Genomic DNA, 21247 nt, shown 5'->3' with positions numbered 1-21247 from the left:
AACCCAAGAAAGCCCCTAGCTGGACCAGCTCCTGTGTCCAAGCTGGACTCTGGAAAGGTCTGGATATTTCCAGCATCCCTTACCCTGTGCTATCTATTTTTCCATGGATTCTAGGAACTGACACCCCAGAGGAACATCATCTCACCACGCTGAGTCTGGCACTGCCAAACCCACGCTGTACCTGCTACTTGTACTCAATTCACACGATATTTTGCAATATCTCTGTAAATAAAATTCACAGCAAGGTGAATAAAAACAACGTGGAAATAGTTCTGACCAGAAATTCCTGCAGGATGTGGAGCAGCAGAGGGTTGTAATAGCCATAAGCAGGGGCAGACTCCCAGGGTGCAGTTTCCTGCTGCTTTCTGAAGGAGTAAAAACACAACTGGGAGAGCAATAGAATCCCTTTTTTCTCTATGCAGTTTGTGGAATATTCGCTCAGTTTTTGCTTCAGATGAGGTGGAGATCTGCCAAGGTTTCCTTTAACTCCCTGGATTTCCTGTATTGCTAACAGAGCACTTTCCTGCACTGCTAGGATGAGTTCCAGCTCTGATTCAGGAGGAGATTACACCAAGCAGCTCTCACACATAATCTCAGCTGTTTTCTAAAATTGAAGCAGCAGTTCCACCTTAATCCACAGGTTTCTGTTCTAAACCTGGCATTCCTGGAATGGGCTGGAATCCAGGAGTTTTGATATTCAGCCCACAGCTTTGTGTAACGTTTGATCCTGGCACTTCAGAGCTAAAAACTGCAAAATTGGGAATGCCAGCTCGAGAGATCTCAGGCACACACGAGCTGTTCTTTCTTCCCCACAGTTTTAACCAAACAAATTCACTCAGTGATGGGAATCAACTCAGACTCATACCCCAATATTCACAGAATGATGCAAAGGCAGGAGGTTTTTGGGCAGAAAAATAGCACCAAGGTACTGGTCCATATTTTAAGGTATTTACAAGCAGAAAGATCCCTTTGATTTGGGGAATTAATAGATGGGGAGCTGAACAAAAATAGCAAATATTACATATATAGACAAAAAATCTTTAAAGCATTTGGAAGTTGCCAGAGGTGATGCTTGCCCTGTAATAAAGCCTGGTGTGGGCCCTCAGGATAAGTGGAATAATAATAATAATAATAATAATAATAATAATATCCCTCAGGATGATGTGGGTAATACCTTAACTTTGTGCCATAATTTTACTTTGTGTCCAGTGTTAACCCAAGGAAAATCCTCTTTCTTGTACCTTGCTCCCAGATTTTTTTTCTGAACCTAGAAGCAGAACCTTATAGCTCAGCCCACCTGAACCACTACCTGAAAAACTTTTCCAAAATGCCATGGAGGGGAAAAAAAAGCTGCTGGAAAAGGCCTCTGTCCTTCACATGGACCAACAATGCCCAGGTGTGATTTCCCAGAGCTCCAATATTCGCTGTGAGGAATTACCTGCAGCCCATCACTCATCCCCAGCACGCTTTAAGCTGCTCCTTTCTAACACTCCGGGTTAAATTGTGGGAATGGGAATGGGAATGGGAATGGGAATGGGAATGGGAATATCCCCAGTGCCCTTGGGGAGGTGGCAGTGCCAGCTCTGGCCATCTCTGCAGCCAGGTTTTCCTTCCCCATAAAACTCCTGCACTTCCAGACAATAAATGAAGCACTTTGAAACCCAGAACTGAGCCTTCGCCTGTTGGAGACAGCACCAAACCTCACGCTCACCTCTGGCTTCCCCAGAATAAAGCAATGCCAAGAGCAAGGCCAGGGTGTGCTGGCACAAGGAGAACCAGTGGCTGGGCTGGATCGTGTTTGTGGGAGCTCCTCAGACCCCGGCAGGAGCCAGCTGCATCCTGCAGGACTCACCCCAGCTCTGAGCCTGGCAAATCCAGACCTCACTGTTCCTTCCACTCTGGAAATAAATAAAAAAATGAAACCTCTGCTTCCCCAGAGACTTCTGCTGGTGATGGGAAGGGTCCTGAGCTGGTTTTTAAAACCACTGTCACGAGAAGATTTCATTTCTTTGTTCCTCGAGAACTTCAGAGCCTTGCTCTAGCCCCTCTTTTGTGATTCATTATTTAGAATTGAAGCTTTCGTTCTGCTTATTGAGTCTTCCTGTTCCTGCTTTCCCACCCTGTGATTCCCAGCTTGCTGCAGCCCTGGCTTGGGGCTCTCTGCACCCCCAAACAGGTTTGAATTAAAAGCCAGTGAATTCTGCCTGCACTGTGTTTGCTGCTTGCCTGCTTGCTCCCACTCCACAGAACTGTTTATCTTCCTGGCTGAAGAGTAAATTAACTCCAGTAGGTCTAACCAGCTTATCCAATCCTGCTGAAATAAAAATAATAATAATAATAATAATAAAAAAAAAATAAAAGGAAAACAGGAAAAATGAAGCCACTACCTCTTGTGGTGAAAATCTCCAGTGCAAAGACGACTCCCAGGGGAGTCAGGAATGTATAAAATGCCCATCACAGGTTCATGTGACACCAACCAATGTCTTCATGCAGCACTGTAATTAAACAGAGACTTGCACAAGCCACCCTGATGTCAATCTGATTTTTGAGTTTTGTTCTGTTTTACACTCAGGCTCCAGGGAGCCGTGGTTCTGCTGCAGAGTTCAAACACATGGAGGAAAACTGCCTTCACGTGAGATCTGCCTTTTTCCTGACTTGCTTTTCAGATTATTCTCCTTTTTCCTCCCTTACCCCCATCTCTCCTTGAGAGTTCTGGTGTTTGTCTTGCCTGCAGCCACGAGAATCAGACGTGGGGAAGGAAAGATGCAGAGGCACAGGCAGAAAGGAAATGTCTGAGATTTCTCTCCTCTCCCAGGCAGAAGTGGGCTGGGGAGGAAGGGGTGCAAGGCAGAGGTGCCCAGCTGAATTTATATATTATTTATTAATAATTCAATTATTTCATTCTGGAATATTTCAATTGATGTTGCACTGTTTTCTCATGCTACACACTCGTGTTTGGTGTTTGTGCAGGTGGGCCCTCAGCCGGGCTTAATCCGCACTTTTAAAATAAAGATGATTTTATTTACTTAAAAGAACATTAAAAAATAACAAAATGGAAATCCTTCCCACTGCTAGGAAAGAACGCTGCCTGTCCATCTCCATGAACCAAGAGACTGAAATTTCAGTTAAATGGCATTTCAGATCCAAAAGTCTCCTCAGTTTTGAGCCAACACAGAATAATCCCTGCCCCGAAGCCCTCAGTCAATGCAGAAACCAGAATGTCCAGAGCTGCCGAGTTCAAACGGGGCTGAATTCTCCTTGTCGGATGATTCACCTCAGTGCCACCGTGACTGAGGGAAAATGGGGAGCTCCAATGCTCCCCTCCCTCCCAAACACAGCAGAATAAATGATATTTTCAGATCAAACAGGTTGTTTGCAGCCTGAGCCTGGCAGGATCAAAGGCAGCTGCTCTGAGATTCACCCTTACAGCCAAATTTTAGTTCTAAGCCTGTGGACAAAAGCCATTCACAGCACCCAAAAGAGATAAAAGAATGATCTGCCCATCTCCTGGGGCATCTGAGTGAGTCCTACTGCTCCAGGTGAGGCCTGGCACATCCAGGGCTGTGATTTGTTCTGCACACCCAGGGGAAAAAAAAAAAGATAAAACCAGTTACTCTTGTTAAATTAACTCCCTGTCTTTAATCAAAGCTTCTTTTAATAATTCCAATTGCTCCCCCAAGTCTTCCTGATGATACCAGCCTGTCTGCTTCATAAAGAGCTTTTGACTCACAAATAATAACTTTGTTCACCAAAGAAAGAGTGATCACGGTGGACTAAACATAATTAAGGCGTCATGAATAATTAACAGACCTAGAAAATGCCTTTGCAGAGACTTAAGAAGCAAAGCAAAACCCTTTTAAAGGAGAGGAAAACATTCTGCCTCACCAAGCTGCCATGCTGGGCCGGGGAAGAAGGAGAGGGTTGATGAGAGAGATGGAGAGAGCACATCTCTGCTGTGCCTCCCTGCTGCCATCCTCCCTGGCACGCAATCAGGGCAGCCCTGATGAGCCTGCCAGGGGCACAGCACCCCCAGCTCAGCTGCAGCAGCAGTGCCAGGCTCAGGGAAGGAAGAAACAGCACAGGTTTGTTCTTGTTCTCTGTGGAAAGCGATTTTTCCTGGTTTTAACCCAGCCCCTAGCTGCCAGGGGAGTTGGTGATGCATAAATGAGGTGATGCAGAACAGGCACAGGGAGCTGGGGGAAAGTGAGGATGGGGTTGAACTGCTGGCACAGCACAGTACAGCCAGGGTCAGTCAGGGTAAATCGGGGTAAATTGGGGTAAATTGGGGTAAATCGGGGTAAATCGGGGTGAATCAGGGTAAATATCAGGGTAAATTTGGGTAAATCGGGGTAAATCAGGTGAAATCAGGGTAAATATCAGAGTAAATCAGGGTAAATATCAGGGTAAATCATGGTAAATTGGGGTAAATCAGGGTAAATTGAGGTAAATCAGGTGAAATCAGGGTAAATATCAGAGTAAATCAGGGTAAATATCAGGGTAAATCAGGGTAAATTGGGGTAAATATCAGAGCAAATCAGGGTAAATATCAGGGTAAATTTGGGTAAATCGGGGTAAATATCAGGGTAAATCAGGGTAAATTGGGGTAAAAGAGCAAGTCAGGGTAAATATCAGGGTAAATCAAGGTAAATCGGGGTGAATTGGGGTAAATCTGGGTGAATCAGGATAAATATCAGAGTAAATCAGGGTAAATCAAGGCAAATCAAGGTAAATCAAGGCAAATCAAGGTAAATCAAGGCAAATCAAGGTAAATCAGCCCCCCAGACCTGGCTGCCAGGGGACACACCTGTCTGAGCTCCTGTGTGGCAGGGTTTGGTGGCAGAGGTGTCCCCTGGAATGCTGGCTCTGCAGGAGCAGGCTGCTTTCCCAGCCCACGAGCCTTCATCCCCTCCTCTCCATCGCCCCACAGCCCATGGCAGAGGGAGGGCAGCCCTGAGCCCCTCTGGGGCAGTTCTGCAGCCCAGCTCATCCTCTCCCTTCACCCTGGCACTGGAATTTCTCTGGACAAACAGGGACAGGGAGCCACAGCAGCCTCTGCCCGTGACCTCGGCGCTGCCCACATCCTTCTTCCCACGGCTGATATCGTGGGGTTCTGATGGTGCAAACAGGGGGAAAAAAAAAAAAACAAAAAAAACAAAACAGCAGAATTCAAGTGTCCTCATGGCTGTTTCTGCTTCCTCTCTGTGTCCAGCTGCTCCATAAATCCTTCTGAAGTGTGTGCGGGGCAGATGGAAAGGGCTGCAAACATCACCTGAGAGAAAACCAGGTCATAACCTCAGTCCTTGTCGCTGCATCAAATGTTTTGTAACAGCTGCTGTTAGTATTATTAATACATTTATTTATAATTGTATAATTGTAATTATGTCTATTTATTTAATAGTGCAGCCACAGAGCTGATTTTTTAATTCAGGCCGTGTGAAAAAACGCAAGAAAAGCCCAAAATGACATCAGCCAGAAATGTAATCTTGTCTCCAAGTGCTAACAGCAACACAGAGAATCTCTGAGCAGCTCCTGAGTGTGAGTTCAGAGAGCTCTGTCAAATCACCAGCTGGAAAATGTACAAAGCTTCAGAGGGAAACCCAGGAGCTGCAAATCTGATTGAACAAGACAGGTTATGAGCTGGGAGCTCGTCTGTGTGAAGAAATGGGCAGTCAGTGCCAGTCTAAACAAATATGTACATCTCCCTGAGCACCTCCCTCCCCCTGGGACAGCTCCCGTCAAAAAACAAAAGTGACTTTGATCTGGCATAACTCTCCGAGTTTGCTGGGGAAAAAATAAAACAAAAAACCCCAGCAAGATGGCAGAGCAGCTGCTGTGGGTTCTTGGCATGGGAGGGACTGGAACGTGCTCTGGGGGGGACAGGAACGTGTGTGAGAGCTCTGGGGAGTGGGACCAGCCCACCCCGGATGGAATCCAGGCCGTGAGACGACGCCACGACACGAACTGCGATGATTCCGTGGCACTGAGGAGCTGAACTCCTGCCTCTGCCTCCCTCTGGGCCGCGGGCTGCGCTCCCTGCCAGGGAATCTCTGGCCTCGCCACGCACAACTGTGAAGGTTTCACCCAGAACAGAGCTGGGGATGAGCCCCAGAACCCAAACCCACCCAGGGGGTGGCTGAGACAGAGCCGGGGGGGGGGGACCTTGGTGCCTTTGTGTCCCTGAGCACCCACCTGGCACGGCTCAGCTGCAGGTGTGCAGGAGCAGGGGCTCAGCTCCCGGAGGCCGCAGTGCCAGAGTCACACCGAATTAACCTCGGGCACGCAGATTTGTGTCTGAATTATTGCGGCTGGCAATTTGCTGCGCTGCAGTAATTGAGTTTGTGCGTGCTCCCGGCTGGTGGCAGATGCTCCGGGTCACATTCCTTTGTCACGTTTACGTGGAAATGCCCACCTGGAGCTTGCTGGCAGGTGGGGCTCAGGTAGCGCCTGGTAACCTGTTTAGCTCTGCCTTGGTGTCTGAGCCCCACCAGCAAAGGGAATATTCAGCTCCCTGGCAGTTCCAGGGTGTCTGGGAAGGAACATGTCTGATTGCCTTTGTGATAAACAAGCCCTAAATCACTTCAAAGCTGAGGCCAGAATCGCTGGGGAAGATTACAGACAGTGAAATAGTAGGGACTGGAATGTGATTCAAAGATAGCAGGGAAAATCACATTAAATCTTACCTCCTTCTTAATTAAAAAAAAAAAAAAAAAAGAAAAAGACAGAGAGAGAGAAAGCAAAAGGAGGTGTTCCATGAGTGGCTGAGATGCTCTCCTTCACCAGCCAGGCTGGCAGAGCTGGGAGCAGGCATTTAAACCCCAAAGCCTCGGGGGAAAGCTGTGCCCCTGTGGCTGACATCCCAGGGGTTGATCCCTGCACATCCTTGTGCTGCAGGGAAAGGCAGCAGCGTGTTCAGGGAGGAGGAGCTGCCCGAGCTCCCTGACAGCCTCTACTCATTGGCAAAAAGCTGTTTTTGCAGCAAGACTCATCCTCCAGCTGTCTAAGTCTCCAGAATCCCCAAATCCATGCTTATGTTTTAGGCACAGTTTGAAATTTCCCCCTTCAGCCTACGAGCCCAGTGAGGCCAGGCCCTGGCTCAGATTTTCCAGGTGGATTCCAGGGCTGGGCCCTTCCCTGCTGTCCTGACTGGGAGGTAAAAAAGGTTGGAAAAGATGATCTCGGAACCTTTCCCAACATTAGTGATTCTGTGGGGCCAGGGAGATGAAGCAGGAAGCCCCATGAGCTGCTCCCAGACTCCCAAAATTGACCTCAAAAGCAGCACTTTTCCAAACCCACCAGATTTCAGACGAATTCCACCTTTTCTGTGTTTTTGTCTCCTTCTCTCATGGCGGTTGTTGATTTTTCCCTGCCACTTTTTAATGTCTGACTGGGATTTTAATGTCCTGTGGCGTTTTCCAGCATTCCCTGGAGCAGAACACGACCGTGCTCAGCCAAAAGGAGCAGCACATTGGGCAGCTCAGCTCTCCTGGGAGAAATCCTGCAGGGGCTTACAAAACAAACACTTAAACCAAATAAAGGCAGGGCAGCCTCAGCAAAACCTTTTGGTGGACTGCAGTCTTTTCTGAGGCGAGAAAATTAATTCCCTGAATGCCTTGTAAGAATTTTTTTTTTTTTCTGCTTGGAGCAGATATTAAGGGTTTGCCCAAAGAACAGCAATAAAATCTTGCTGGTGATAAGAATGCTGCTCTGCCTTGCTGAGGAACAGGCTGGGGCTGAAGAGCAGTGAAAATGCCATGGAACAAGGCCAGAAATGCCCCAAACCTCAATTCCGTCAAAGCTGAATTTTCTCAGTGTCTGTAATGTTTCCTTTTTATTTCTAAAGCGATGGTCCTGTAGCACAGCAGCAAACAAAGGCTGATTTTAGCCCTTATTGCAGCTATTTACTGCACCTCCTGATTGCTGACCCCAGCCTAATGTTCCTCTCTGTAATTGCTCCAGATGGACTTGGAGTCTTTAATGGGATATTTTCTAACCAGCAAGGCTAGTGGGAATTATTTATTTATTTTTATTCAGAAGAAATTCCCTCCAGGATGGGGAGTTCAGTCATGTTCTCTGGTTTTTCTCCTGGGTGATTTGGAGGTGATCTCTACCTAATATTTTTTTTTTAAGGGAAATTCAGAGCAGGGATGTTCCAGGGATGGTTTTCTATTCCTCCCAGCACACTGCTGTGGGTAGCACCAATCCTTGCCACAACATGAGCTCTTTGAACTCACAGATTCCCTGGTTCCATGACCCCCCCCAAACCCAGGCTGGGCAGCAGATTTATGGCTCTGAACCTCCGAGGTGCCCTGTTCTTCTTGCAGGAGGGATATAAATATTTCCCTGGGCTTTCTTGGGGTAAAAAAGATTTTTCTGAAGGCCACCCTCAGAGGGTGTGAGGAGCACTGCATTGCCAAAATGAGAGCCTCAATGGTGATACCTCCTCCCCAAACTGTCCCCAGAGAGCTGAACTCCACCTCTCACGGCCAAGAACCTCAGGCTTTAAAAACAAATCACTTTTGGGCTTGGCTTTGTGGTTGTTTTTGGTTTTGGTTTTGTTTTTTTTCCCAAATAAGAGAATGAGGCCAGCAGCAAATTGCACGAGAGAAGGATTCCCTGCTGTGCTCTGAGGCAGAGGAGAGGAAAGCAGCAGCTGATCAAAGATGTTGAACTTGCTGGGGATGAGATGCCTGCTAGGAGGAAACAGCAAGTGCTGCTTGATTCCCAGCCATCCCCTTTCCCCATTATTCTAATGGAAGTGGAGCTCACACCTGCACTGATGGAGCTGCACTGGTGGGGAGCTGCTTTTGGAGGTGATGACGTGGTTTTCTTGCAAAGGAAGGGGACCAAACCCCTCCCTGGAGGTGAGGAGAGCACAGGGAAGTGCTGGACCAGCCTGGGAAGGGAGCAGGAGGAATTGTGCCGGGCCATGGGAAGGGTGAGCAGGAGCCAGGCACGTCTCACACTGACGTCTGAGCCTTCAACCACCTCCTTGCAAGAAAAAGAAACACAGAGAATTCACTATTCCTTCTTACATTAAAATCACTCCCTCCTACATTCACATCACTGCTGTCAGAAACATCTTGATTTTCCACACCTAAGGGGCTATGGAAAAAAACAAGCATTTCTGCTAAAAATAAGGGTTTCCCCCCCACCCCCCCCCACAAACTGTATTTATGCAGATCTCTTTTCCTCTAAAACGCAGCATTATTTTAATTTTAATTTAATCCCATATCTGCATAATTGCAGCACTGCCAAACAAACAAGTCACAGTCGCTGGGAAGCAGGAGCAATGCAAAATGTGGATTTAACCAACTTCATTCCCAAACATTTTCCTGGGAACATTCCCTCACAGAAGAGCCACGCTTCTCACTGAAACGTCCACGTTTTCATCACAACAAGCATCTCCCCATCAAACGAATTTCACATCAGAAAATTTATATTATAGTCAGATGCAGCGCTGAGAGAGCACTTAGGAAATCAACTGCAGCTCTCACCCCTCGTGAAACCATCCCCTGGTTCTGTTGATTTATTTACTCTGAGTTTCTTTGCGTGCTGTTTGTGGAGAACACGGGGTCTGGAGTGTCACATCCATTTCCCCACGGATGTGCTGGGCAGAAATGATGGAGAGGGAATTCAGGCAGCCCAAATGACATCCCAGGATTTACTGAGCTCGGGGTGGCTCCAGCAAGGATCAGGGGTGGAACAAGATCAGCTTTAAGGGACCTTAAATTTCCTCCCTCTGTTTTTTCCGTCTGAACCAACCCAAACCATCCTGGGATTCTCTGAGGGTTTTGAGGAGCAATTGGGTTAAAATGCCCTCGTGGGTCAGGATGTCTGGAGTTGCTACAGGACAGGGATGTTCAGGGCAGCACTCCAGAATTCCACAGAATTCCCTGCCAAAATCAGCACCCTGCTCTCCCAGGCAGCTCTGGGCACCTTAAAAATATAATTTTTGAGGCATAAAGGTCAACAGTTTTGATCTTTTTGAATGTAAATGAGCTGTTTAAGAGGTTTCTGCCCTGCTGCTGCCATGCCCTGCCAGGAGCTGCCTTGGCTGTGAACTTTGGCAGCTCTTGGGTAAGAACATGAGCTGATCAGCAGCAAATTTATCAGCAGGGACAAAAGACTGAAAAGGGAGTTGAAAAAGGGGAAAGGAAAAAAAAAAATACCTAAGCGGAGGGATGGAGATCTACGAATAATTTTAGAAATAAGCTGCAAGTTGCACAGTCACAAAGCGGAGGCTGGAATGCACTTTTCCAGAGTTTGTAAAGACTCATTTAATTTCTATAGAAACTGAGCAGCAAACAGGTAATTTTCTCTGCAAATTGCTTCTATCACCTCTGGAATGCTCTGCGAGAGCAATGTATTTCCTTCGTGTTCTTCTTAATCCCCTGTTATTTTCATTATAAATTTAATTAAGCTCTTGTAGAGAACATTCCATGACATACGAGCTGAGTTTTGTTTTTCTGCTGGAGTGGGGACAGAAAGGAGCTGCTGAAGTGTGTGGTAGTTGGGTTTCTTTTTATCTGGGTAAATATTTCAAATGACACCGAGCAGGGGAGACATTTGCTGAATCAATACAGCTGAAGCTGAGGGAAGGAGCTGCACAGGAAGGTCTGAGCATCCCAAGAATTCCTTCCAGCCAGGCCTTTCCTCCTTGAACAAAATTAGGGAATATCAGGAGCAGGTAAATCAGGGAAATGTCAAGCTTTTTTGGGGATTTTTTTGGTGGTTGCAATAAAAAAGTCAATTTTTAACACTCCCTGCAACCCAAAATGTCACCAGCATTGCATTTCATAACCTGCCCAGTTCCCCACTTCATCAATGACAAATGTTAAAAATGAATCATTTCATTACAATTTATTTTAAATTATATCTAAAGGCTTTGCTGCCAAAGCATCATGAAAAGCTGGGTTTGAATACAATGCACATCAATACTTTAGGTTAATATAAAATGAAAACAAAATTAGCAGAGGTTGGGTTTCCAACCCCTGTTTTTAACCCGTTTAATCTCACGTTATCAGACAACAAGAGCTCCCCTGCAGAGCTGGGGGTGTTTGTTTCTATTCCAGCCTCTTCCCAGCTCAAGGCCATGACAAATCATCCTCCCTCCATAGCAGGCACGTTTGGGGACACTCAGGAGTCACAGCAGGGCTGTCAGAGCTGCACGCCAGCACTGCTCCCTGTCCCACGGGCACCAAATCCACCACCAAAATGTTTTTCACAGGAGCGATCAAGGAATTATTTCCCCCCAGAGACACGACTCAAACCTCGACCTGCGAGCAGCCAGACTTCGTGTGTGATTATTCTGGATTTTCTGTTCCCTGTGCTGCATCCATTTCAATACTCTCTGCCAGTGATTTTTCCTTCCTGCCTTGTTTTATTTGATTCTTGTTAGAGAAAGGAGATGTCAGGAAATCTGACACATTGCTGTGCCAGCAGCAGGTGAGAATCTCACGATTCAATTCCCACCTGTGCCAGGGCCATTTTCCACCAATTTTCTCTGTAGGAAAACATGGAATAAAAGCAATAAAAGCTGTGGAAGGTGTGTGTGTGTGCTGTGCACAGCTTCAGCACCGCCTGCGTGAACAAGGGATGCATAAATCCCTGCCCAGGAGGGACTCAGTAGGAAAGCACTGCCTGAAGTATCACCAAGCCAAAACATTCTACAAGCTTGGAAAAGAACTTATCATCAAATAACTTCATTTTCTTTTACTCTCTTAGTGCTCAAGCTTGAAACCTTCCATTTAAAACTGGGAAATATTTTCCTGTAATCAGCAGGTGACACGACAAGGCGCTTTAAGCTGTGACACCTGACGTGGCAAAGCTCGAGCTGCAGATTCCAGAGCTGACAAATTTACAAATCTGTCCTTCCCGGGGTAAGCCTGGCTGTGGGAATGTTGGCGTCTCTCAGAGTCCTGCTCCCGGGTTTGCTCCCCGAGGACTCCCAGTCCTGGAGCAGGGTGATGATGTTGTCCCGCTGGTGTCTGACCGCCAGCTGCAGGGCCGTGCAGCCTGTGATGTCCTCCACATCCAGCAGAGCCCCTGCCTTCAGCAGGGTCTTGATGATGGCCATGTTGCCCTTGAGCACGGCCAGGTGCAGCGGCGTCCGGCCCACCTTGTTCCTGGCGTTGACGTCGGCCTGGCGCTCCAGGAGGTTGATGACGCTGAGGAAGGAGCCCCTGAGCACGGCGAAGTGCAGGGGGGCCCAGTGGGACCTCTCGGCCGTGTTGGGGTCGGCCCCGCAGCGCAGCAGCTCGCTGACCACTGGCTCGTCCCCGTAGCGCGTGGCCAGGTGCAGGGGCGTCCAGTCCATGCTGCCCTTGGCGTCCAGCCGGGCGTGGCTGCCCTTCAGCAGCCGGATGATCTCGAGGTGCCCCTTGAAGGAGGCCAGGTGCAGGGGGGTCCAGCCTTTGTCCGTCCTCAGCTCCACGTTGGCCCCGTACTTGATGAGTTTCTCGCAGATCAGGTACTTGCCCCTGGCCACGGCCAGGTGCAGGGCGCTGTAGTGGTTCTGGTCCAGGCTGTTGACGGAGATGCCGTTCTTCAGCAGGTACTGCACCACCCTGAACTTGCCCCTCTCCACGGCCACGTGCAGCGGCGTCCTGAGGTTCTTCTGCTTCCTCTCCAGGTCGGCTCCCTGGCTGGCCAGCAGCTTGACCAGGCCCACGTGCCCGAAACACGCGGCCACGTGCAGGGCGGTCTTCCCATCCACCTCCTGCGTGTTGGAATCGGCCTGGCGGGACAGCAGCACCCGCGCCACGTTCTCAAAGTTGTTCTGAGCCGCCAGGTGCAGCGGGGTCCACCCGTCGCGCTCCTGGGCGTTCACTCGCGCCTGGTGGTCCAGCAGCAGCCGCACGGTGCGGTCGTCGCCGTGCTGGGCGGCGAAGTGCAGCGGGGTCCAGCCGTCCTCGTCGGCGGCGTTGACGTGGGCGCCGTGCTCGATGAGGAGGGCGCAGATCTCGGGGAGCCGCCGCTGCACGGCCACCAGCAGCGGGGTGCAGCCGCAGCCTGCCGCGCTGTTGACGCCGGCCCTGCAGCCCAGCAAGAAGCGCACCTTGCCCACGTTGCCCTGCAGCACCATCAGGTGCAGCAAGGTCAGGCCGTTCTCCTGCTCCCTGCTCAGCTCTTCACGGCTCCCGGGATCCCTGCGTGGAGCTGGGACAGGAACTTCCTGCTTGTCCTTTCCTAAAGTCAGGAAGATGGATGGAAGCGGGGGGGGGGAGTAGAATAAGAACGGGGAAAATAGAATAAAAAAGGGGTAATGGTTTTTCACTCTAAAAACTCCCAAAAGGGAGAGAGTGACTCTTCATAATGTGACATGAAATAAAGTTATTTGAGACATAAGGAATGTAAAATAACACCAGACACGCAGCTGTGTGTGCCTCTCTCTCTCACAGTACCTATTTCCCAAATAGGTCGTTTTCCTTAACTTAAAATGTAATCCACACGGAAAACTTTATGAGCCACATCCTTCTACAACAAAATAAACAACTTTTACAGCTTCCTCTTCTTTGATTTTCAGTTTAAAGCCAGTCCCCTACTTACCCCCACTCCTGTTGTCTCGGGGGAAGGCGAACTCCTCTTTGTCGCTCTTGTTTTCGGAGAGGAAAGAGAAAGGATAAGACAAAGTGTTTATTTGCATTCTGTAATGTTTGCACAAAGTCCTTTGCAGCTGCTCTGCAGCTTTGTTTCATCATTTGAGAGTTTTTTAATCCAATCCTGTTTTTGCACCCAAAACTCAGTTAAGCCAGTCATGACACAGCAGGAACGGGGCAGCCTGAAGATGATCTCTGGGTATCCATGAGGTTTTCCTCCTCGTGCCCATTTGCTCCCGAACACACACACGTTCTTCTTCCTGGCTGCACGGCAGCATCCCCAAATTATTTCCTTTGTTGCTTAGGGACCCCCAAGCCCTCATCTCTTCAGGCCTCTGGTTTCTTGCACAGCTTGGTAAAACCCTCTAAATACCGATAATTCCCAACTCCTATCTCTGCCTGTTTTCTAGGCATAATGACTCCAGTAGCTGGGATTACGTTGTGACTACCCAGAAGCCTGATTATTTTCTTAGCCAGAGAAACGTGGGGATTTCAAACTTAGTTTTTTAGTTGCTCAAACTGGAACATCCTCAGTTTTGTGCCATAAACAGAGCCCTGTGACTTCTGTGCTTGCTTGAGTTTCTTTTAGTGACTGAGGCCACCATGATAGACCTGAAAAGGGTTTTCCTCTCAGACTATTTATCATTTAGTGCATTTGTTAATTAATTTGCAAGTGTCTTATCCCCATAAATGAATTTCACAGGCACAACCTGTGCAGACACCTGTGAAGGTGCTGAGGTGCACCTTTGGGAGGGCAAACAGCCTCAAGATCTGGTAAGAAGATCTTGAATCAGTGGAATTTCCTGAGTCACCCAGGGGGGTTCTGCTGCAATAATAAGCAGATGGGACTTAGTTTTTTCATGGAGAAAAGCCATTTTTTATTCACGTAACTAATTTTTATACAGTTTTTACAGACCTCGTGTTGGACTCCAATTGGCTACTAGTTTTCTTGCTAGTAACTGGTATTTTACCTTTCCATTAAATCTCTTTATTCTTGGATTGTTTGCCTATTTTCTTCACTGATTCTCATGGGACAGATTCATTGCTTAGGCAGGTGCAAACTTATTTTTCTCTCCAAGAATAGATCGCTGTGTTAAGGGACTTTTCATTCCTCTGATTCTTCCTTATGGCAACTTCCAAGCTACCGCTAGCTTAGCTACAGCAGCCTAAACCATATTTTACAAAAGACTTTATTTTGTGATATCTCTACTTGTCCACAGCAGGGTTGTCCTCACCTGCTGGCTCCTGGAGATGGGTGGTTTGTGGGACATCTTCCTGACCAGGCGCTCGTTCTCCGGATCCTGCACCAGGCTCTGGATCAGAGCCAGCAGCACGTCTGTCTCCACAGGGATATCTGCCAGGGCAGAGCACTCTGCCAGGCTGTGCCAGGCTCCAGAGCCAGGCAGGACCCGCGTGGGAAGAGAGGGAAGAGGGATGAAGGGGATGTGTGACAGCAAAAGGGCACCGAGCTAAACCTCGGAGATGTAGCAGGGAATACCGGGCACAGAACCAGGCACAAACTTATCCCCTGGGCTAATCCACACCCCAGTCCCACCTGCAAAGCTTGGCCTTTGCTTGGGGTCCTGGTCCCAGCACCTCTTCATCAGGTCGAGCATCTGGTGGCACTCCCCGGGCCAGTCGTCCCTGACGAGCTCCAGCCCCGGCCTCTTCCCCGCTGCCACCTTCACGATGATGGCCATCATGTTGGCCCCTGGTGAAAAACAGCACCCTCTGGGTGTTTTCCCTGGGAAAAGGGCTGGAATAAACGTCCCACAGGGTTTGTGATTACCTGTGTAGGGTTTCTTCTGCATGAGCACCTCCCAGATGACGATCCCGAAGCTGCGGGAGAGGAGAGGCTGTGAGCGCCCGGACTTTAAATGCACTTATTGCTTCTGCCTCCTTGAGAAATGGGAAGATCAGGAGGGAAGTTCTTCAGGAGGGAAGGATTTCACCGCCCAGAGCAGAAGGATTTTACCCTCCAGGCCAAAAGGATCAGGCCTTATGATTCAGCCTCATGCATCTCCCTTAAGAGTGGGGTCACCACCCTGCAAAGGGTCTGTGCAGTGAATGAGTGACTTGGAGCCCTTCCTGTCAAAGTCAGGCTCCCAGTGCCTTTTTTCAACTTTAATCCCGTTGGGGTTTAGAGCCCCTGGCTCCTGCAAGTTCCTGTGGCTGTGCAAATCTTCCTTTCCCTCTTGTCTTGGGTTACTTTGTGCTGTAAAGGCCAAGGAGCTGAGGAATTTCCAGACATGGACATGGAGCTCGTGTTGAAAAACTCCTTGCCCAAAAGGACAAAAGCCAAGTTGAAATCTCTTCTCTGCCTGTTCCTGACCAGAATGAACCCGAGCACTAAGGCAGATAAGCCAGTACTGGAATTGTTCTACAATCAGTCTCAGAAACATTGGCTGTTCTGGGCTCTGATCTCACTGGATTTTATAGGAACAGGGTGTGATGGCACCTGGGCAATGCAGCCTGCATTGGGATGATGATTATCCACAGAGAATCCCCCTCCCTCTCTGTCTCCACCACTGAGTTTGGGGCACCCCCGTGTTCTACGAGGCAGAAAACCAGAATTTAAACAAACTGAGGCAGTGTTCCAGCCCCCCTTGCTGCTGTCAGAGCCCAGGGACACCCCTGGGCCAGCCCTCACCTGTACACATCGTACTTGATCCCCGGGGGTTTGCTGTTCTGCAGGAACATTTCGGGGGGGATGTAGCTCAGGGTGCCCCTCAGAGCTGAGCTCTCGATGTACTGCATCCTGCTGGACTGCTCCATCCACTTGGACAGCCCAAAGTCAGAGATCTACAAGCAGAAAGAGGGAAATTGCCCCCAAAATGCTCACACTCACCCCTCCTGCTGTCACCTGGACATCTCCCATCCTTGGGGGTCAGGGATAGAAGACGGTGTGAGCAACTGGTACTTGATAAAAGTTATCTTTTTATATATATATATGTATACATATATATATCTTTTAAAGTTCTTGCAGCCACTGAGCTCAGCTGGAGCCTTAAATTCCCAGTGCTGGCCCAGACTCCCTGTATGATCTTGAGAACACCGTGTAATTTGCTCACCAGCTGCTTGTTAAACACCCCACAGGTGAGTCTTTCATGGAGTGTTCCTGAAGAACCTGATTTAATGGGATTCGACTCGTCTGGCAGAAATAACCTCGCTCTTATTTGAGAAACACCAAACCCAGCACTAAGGCCATACCTTGACGTGCATGTTGCCATCCAGGAGAACATTCCCTGGCTTCAGATCCAAGTGCAGCAGAGGAGGGTTCATGCTGTGCAGGAAATTCATGGCCAAGCCCATCTCATGGATCACCCGGAATTTCAGCTGCCAGGACATCCTGTGAGTGGGAAGGATTCTCTCCAAGGACCCCCTGGCCATGTATTCCATCACTATCCCCAGAGGGCTGTTGCACACCCCGTAGATGGTGACAATGTGCTGGAATTTGATTTTCTCCATCTTGCTTGCCTCTTCCATTAGACAGTTCATGCTGGTCCTGGTAAATTGAAAATAAAAAATTAAAAATACAGTGGGGGCAAGAAATTTTATCAGTTGATTCACAGGCTCAATAAGTCTGTAGTAACTCAGTGATACCCAGTCTTTCCAGCACTGCCTGCCCCAAAAAGATTCATCCCAAATCCCCCCCCTGAGCTGATGATAACGCTGCCACACAGTGATCTTTTTGCAGACTAAAATCTGATGCAGAAAGTGTTGTGACTTCTCAAACTGAGCTGAGGCTCATTTGGGCAAAATCAGCCACCAGAGAGAAAGAGATGAAAAACTTGCACTTGTTTCAATCCTTAGCAGTGGCGACAGAGAGCCTGTGCTTGTCACAGGGGTGGAATGGCTTTGAACTGCCACAGGGCAGGGCAGGGTGGGATACGGGGGAAGAATCCTTCCCTGTGAGGGGCTGGGATGGAATTCCCAGAGGCTGCTGCCCCATCCCTGGAAGCGTCCAAGGCCATGTTTGAGCAGCCTGGGATAGTGGAAGGTGCCCCTGGCCACAGCAGGGATGGAATGAAATGAGATTTAAGGCTCCTCCCCACCCACACCACCCTGTGATCCCATGAAATTCCCAGCGTTTCCCTGGCAGCAGAATGCCAGGAGCTCCGTGCCACGCTCCTGCAGCTCCACCTGTGCCCGCAGCTCCACCTGTGCCCGCAGCTCCTGTCCCTGGGCACGCTGACTCTGCTCCCAGGGGGACACCTGGGCACCTCTGCTCCTGGCTGCCAGCTCTGGCAGACCTGTTTCTCCAAATTCTCCAAAGTTTCACCTCTCCCGACCTGCTGAACGAGTTTGGGGTGCCCAGGGCACTCTGGGAGCAGCCAAGCAGCAAAGTGCCAGGAGTGTCTTTAAAAGGCACAGCCTGGGAAAGGAGCTGAGCTGCCAGCAATTAGGCCTGGCCATTAATTGATGGAAAATGGTTCAGCCAAGCAAAATCTTCTGCCAGACTTCCTCTAGCAGGCTCCTCATGGTGAGACCAACCTGTGGGTTGAGGAATCTCAGATATTTTACTACAATTGATAAGACACAGAAGTAAAACTGATTATTTGACTCTTTTTTTTTCCCCCGGCCCAAATGTGAACAAAATGCAAATGTAATATCTGCAGAGCAAACTGAGGACAGTCCCTGCTCAGCCCTGAACTCAGTTGCTGTCAGTGACAAGAAATCACATGACAGTGAGATTTTTATCCAGGCAGGATCCTCCCAGATTGAAAGGAATAAAATTGTAAATTAAATAACTCCATCAACTCCGCTGCTTTTTTTCCCACCAGCTCTGCCTGCAGTGGATGTGCTATCAGCAGTGGCTGTGATTACCTGGCCCTGCTCCATCTCCAGACACAAGGTGGGCACCAGGAGAGTGTGCAGGTGAGAGACAGAGCAAGAAGCAGAGGAGATGCAGGAACACCACGGGCAGGAAAGAGATGTCTGGAGGCTATGGGAGCAGGGCAGCAAAACCAGCTGTAAATCCTCTGCCCCACACCTGTAAAGCTGCTGATTCTGGTGATTAATTCAGGTTGGTTGATGCACACCAGCCCCGATGTCCAGTGGAAGCTGCAAACAAGCCACCAGGCTGCTTTTATCCGTGTTCCAGGTGCTGAGCCCCAGGTGTGAGCCCTGTTCTACCCCCGTGTCCCTCTGCACATCCTCACACGAGACAGGGCGACGCAGAACTCCATCCCCCACTCCTTTTGGGTACTCCCCGAGGAGCAGCAGCTCCTTCCCAGCAGAGTTTTATCCCCGAATCCACCCAACTGAGCTGCCCAGGGGTTACCTGTCCGTGCTGGAGTCCTGCAGCAGGTACGGGGAGCACTTCACTGCATAGACCGTCCTCCACCTCCTGTGCTTCACCTGGTACACGTGGCCAAAGCCCCCGCTGGCCACTCGCACCCAGTCATCCTCGAAATCCTCCCTGCTGAACACGGTCAGGCTGCCCAGCCGCCGGCCCTGCTCCTCACTCATGGCACAGCTGGCGCTGCTCCTGCTCCTGCCTTGCTGCTGGGGAGGCACAGGAGCTGCTCCTGCCCTGCCCCACCCTGCCCTGCCCGGCTTGGGGAGGTGGGGATTCACCTGGGAAAAGCCCTGGCAGCTGATGCCAAGAGGTGGATCCTCAGCGTCAGCTCGCACAGGCTCAGCTCCAGCCTGGGAGTGTGGCTCTGCTCTCTCCTATCCAGCAAACCCTCCAAGAATTCCAGGTGGGAAATGGTGCAAAGAACAGCCCTTTAGGGATTGCTCCGTGCTGAGGGTGGGATTCTTCACCCGAGGGATTAAACTGGGGGAAAGGGAGGTGGGGAAGTGGGGTAGGGTGATGCTCGAAGGGAACAGAGAAATCTGCAGGGCAGAATCATGTATAAGAGATGTAAAAAACACTCCAGAAGAAAAACAAACAAACAAAAAAAAACCCAACAAAAACCCACCAAAAAAACAACAAAAACAAACAAACAAAAAACAGAGGAAAAGAACCCCAGAAGCAGCTGGATGGAGAGGTGGAAAACACTCCAGGAAGATGAAAAACTGAGTTAAAAAAACTCCAGAAGTAGCTGGAAGGAGAGGTGGAAAACACTCCAGAAAAATTAAGAACAGGAAAACCCCCCAAACAACCAGAGCTAGCACCTGAGTGCATGAGCCTGAGGAAAAAAACCTCAGCAGAAATACCAGAAATGTGGTAAACCAGAGCAGTTCCCTCGGGGATAAAATAAAATCTGCTGTTAAATCCCTGGAAATGGGTGTTTGGAGGAACAAAGTCTGGTCAGAGCAGTTCAACTCTCACCAGGAGCAGCACACACACCTTCAGCTGAAAAAGGGTTTAAAAACTCTTGTCTGGGTCTTGTGCGTTTCTGTTTTTAATGCCTCAGCTCTCTCTGGAGGTAGCTCAGTGTCAAATACAAGGTGGTGCAGATTTCCTCAGTGTGACCGCAGTACAAATAATAATTAGCACTGCTGCAGGTTAATTGTCTCACTGCCAGTAAGCTTTGACCTGGGATTTTTAGTTTTGTAGCAGAATCTTGAAGAAATCCTCGGAGGAAGCCAGAGCCAGGTGAAAATGTGAGTTACTTTTGTTACACTGGCACCAGGGGATCTGGAAGTAGATTCCCTTCTTTTTAGGAAAGAAGGAAAAAAAAACCAAAACTAAACAAAAAACCAACCAGGCTCTGCAGCCTCTCAGGGAGAAAAAAAACCCAACAAGAACGTGATTGTTGCCAACTCCCTGGCACTCCCCAGGAGCTGCCCACCTGGAGCGATGCTCTGCTGCCCTCCAGTCCCACCTGCCAGCACAGTTCTGGAGCTGAGGACAAGGACAAGGACAAGAACAAGGACAAGGACAAGGACAAGGACAAGGACAAGGAGCCCCACCGCCCTCCGTGCAGGCACAGACCAGACAAACACTGCGGTGCTCAGGTTTATTACAGAGCTCAGGAGGAGGGGAGGCACTGGGGGAACGCTCAGTCCACGGCTGCAGCTGCTGCTTCTCTCCCTCCCCAGCCCTTCCAGGTGCATTCCCAGCAGCTCAGCAGTGTGTTGCATCTCCGAGGGCAGGAGCAGCAGGAGGCGAGGGGTCCTGCTGGTCATTCCCAGCACAGGGATATCATTCTCTCCCCCCAGAGATGCCTTTCCTTGCTCACTCTCAGGGGGTCGCAGCTCCCGAGGTCGCTCTGTTCTTCTCCACCAGCAGCAGGTCCTGGGCAGGATGGAGCAGCCCCAGCTCCTCTGGGACAGGGGGATGTGGGGCTGGAGCCCCTCTCTCTCCACAGCCACCCCCTAAACCTCAGTGTGCTCCCAGGAGAGCCCTGTTTGTATCCCCTATCCTCTGGAGGCCTTCCCCCAGTGCATCCCAGCAGATTCCAGGCTGCTACTGGAGTTCTCTGACCTTTGGTGGGGACTTGTTGGAGAAACAGCAACAGGACTAAAGGGAAAGGAAAAGGAGGAAGGGACTTGGTTCCTCAGAGATGAAAAAAGCTGTGAAGCTGAGTGGAACATCTCTGGAGCCCTTGGGTCCTGTCCACGCACCCAATTCCATCATTTCCCTGCCATTCCTCCCTGCTGGCAGGCTCTAGTGCACAGTGCTGTATTTCACCTGGTTCTTCTGCCCCTGGTCTCCTCTCTGCTGCCCCATTTCTGTGCCCAGCCCGTGCTGGGCT

At 49.5% G+C, this 21247-nt stretch overlaps 1 protein-coding gene across 1 annotated transcript; it reads right to left on the bottom strand.

The window, feature by feature from the left end:
• Positions 1 to 11857: 11857 nt before the first annotated feature.
• Positions 11858 to 19926, bottom strand: ANKK1 (ankyrin repeat and kinase domain containing 1). The gene is made up of 8 exons (XM_062508761.1): positions 18883 to 19926; positions 16809 to 17103; positions 16249 to 16400; positions 15388 to 15437; positions 15154 to 15309; positions 14834 to 14952; positions 13549 to 13594; positions 11858 to 13188 (listed from the first exon to the last, which is right to left on the bottom strand). Exons 1-8 carry the CDS (start codon positions 19068 to 19070, stop codon positions 11858 to 11860), a joined length of 2337 nt encoding a protein of 778 aa, XP_062364745.1. The 5' UTR covers positions 19071 to 19926.
• Between the last annotated feature and the right edge of the window lie 1321 nt (positions 19927 to 21247).

The sequence above is a fragment of the Cinclus cinclus genome, chromosome 25 (assembly GCF_963662255.1).
Source record: "Cinclus cinclus chromosome 25, bCinCin1.1, whole genome shotgun sequence".
In the NCBI taxonomy this organism is placed as follows: domain Eukaryota; kingdom Metazoa; phylum Chordata; class Aves; order Passeriformes; family Cinclidae; genus Cinclus; species Cinclus cinclus.
Note: the sequence above shows the minus strand (reverse complement) of the source record. Positions and strands in the feature narration are given on the sequence as shown.

What these genes read in the sequence shown, in the direction of transcription:
- ANKK1 (XM_062508761.1), bottom strand. Translation starts at nt 19,070, where the DNA reads ATGAGTGAGGAGCAGGGCCGGCGGCTGGGCAGCCTGACCGTGTTCAGC. An exon ending in CAGGACTCCAGCACGGACAG is followed by an intron (nt 17,104 to 18,882) that starts GTAACCCCTGGG and finishes TCAATTTACCAG; the next exon opens with GACCAGCATGAACTGTCTAA. An exon ending in GCAGAAGAAACCCTACACAG is followed by an intron (nt 15,310 to 15,387) that starts GTAATCACAAAC and finishes GTTTTTCACCAG; the next exon opens with GGGCCAACATGATGGCCATC.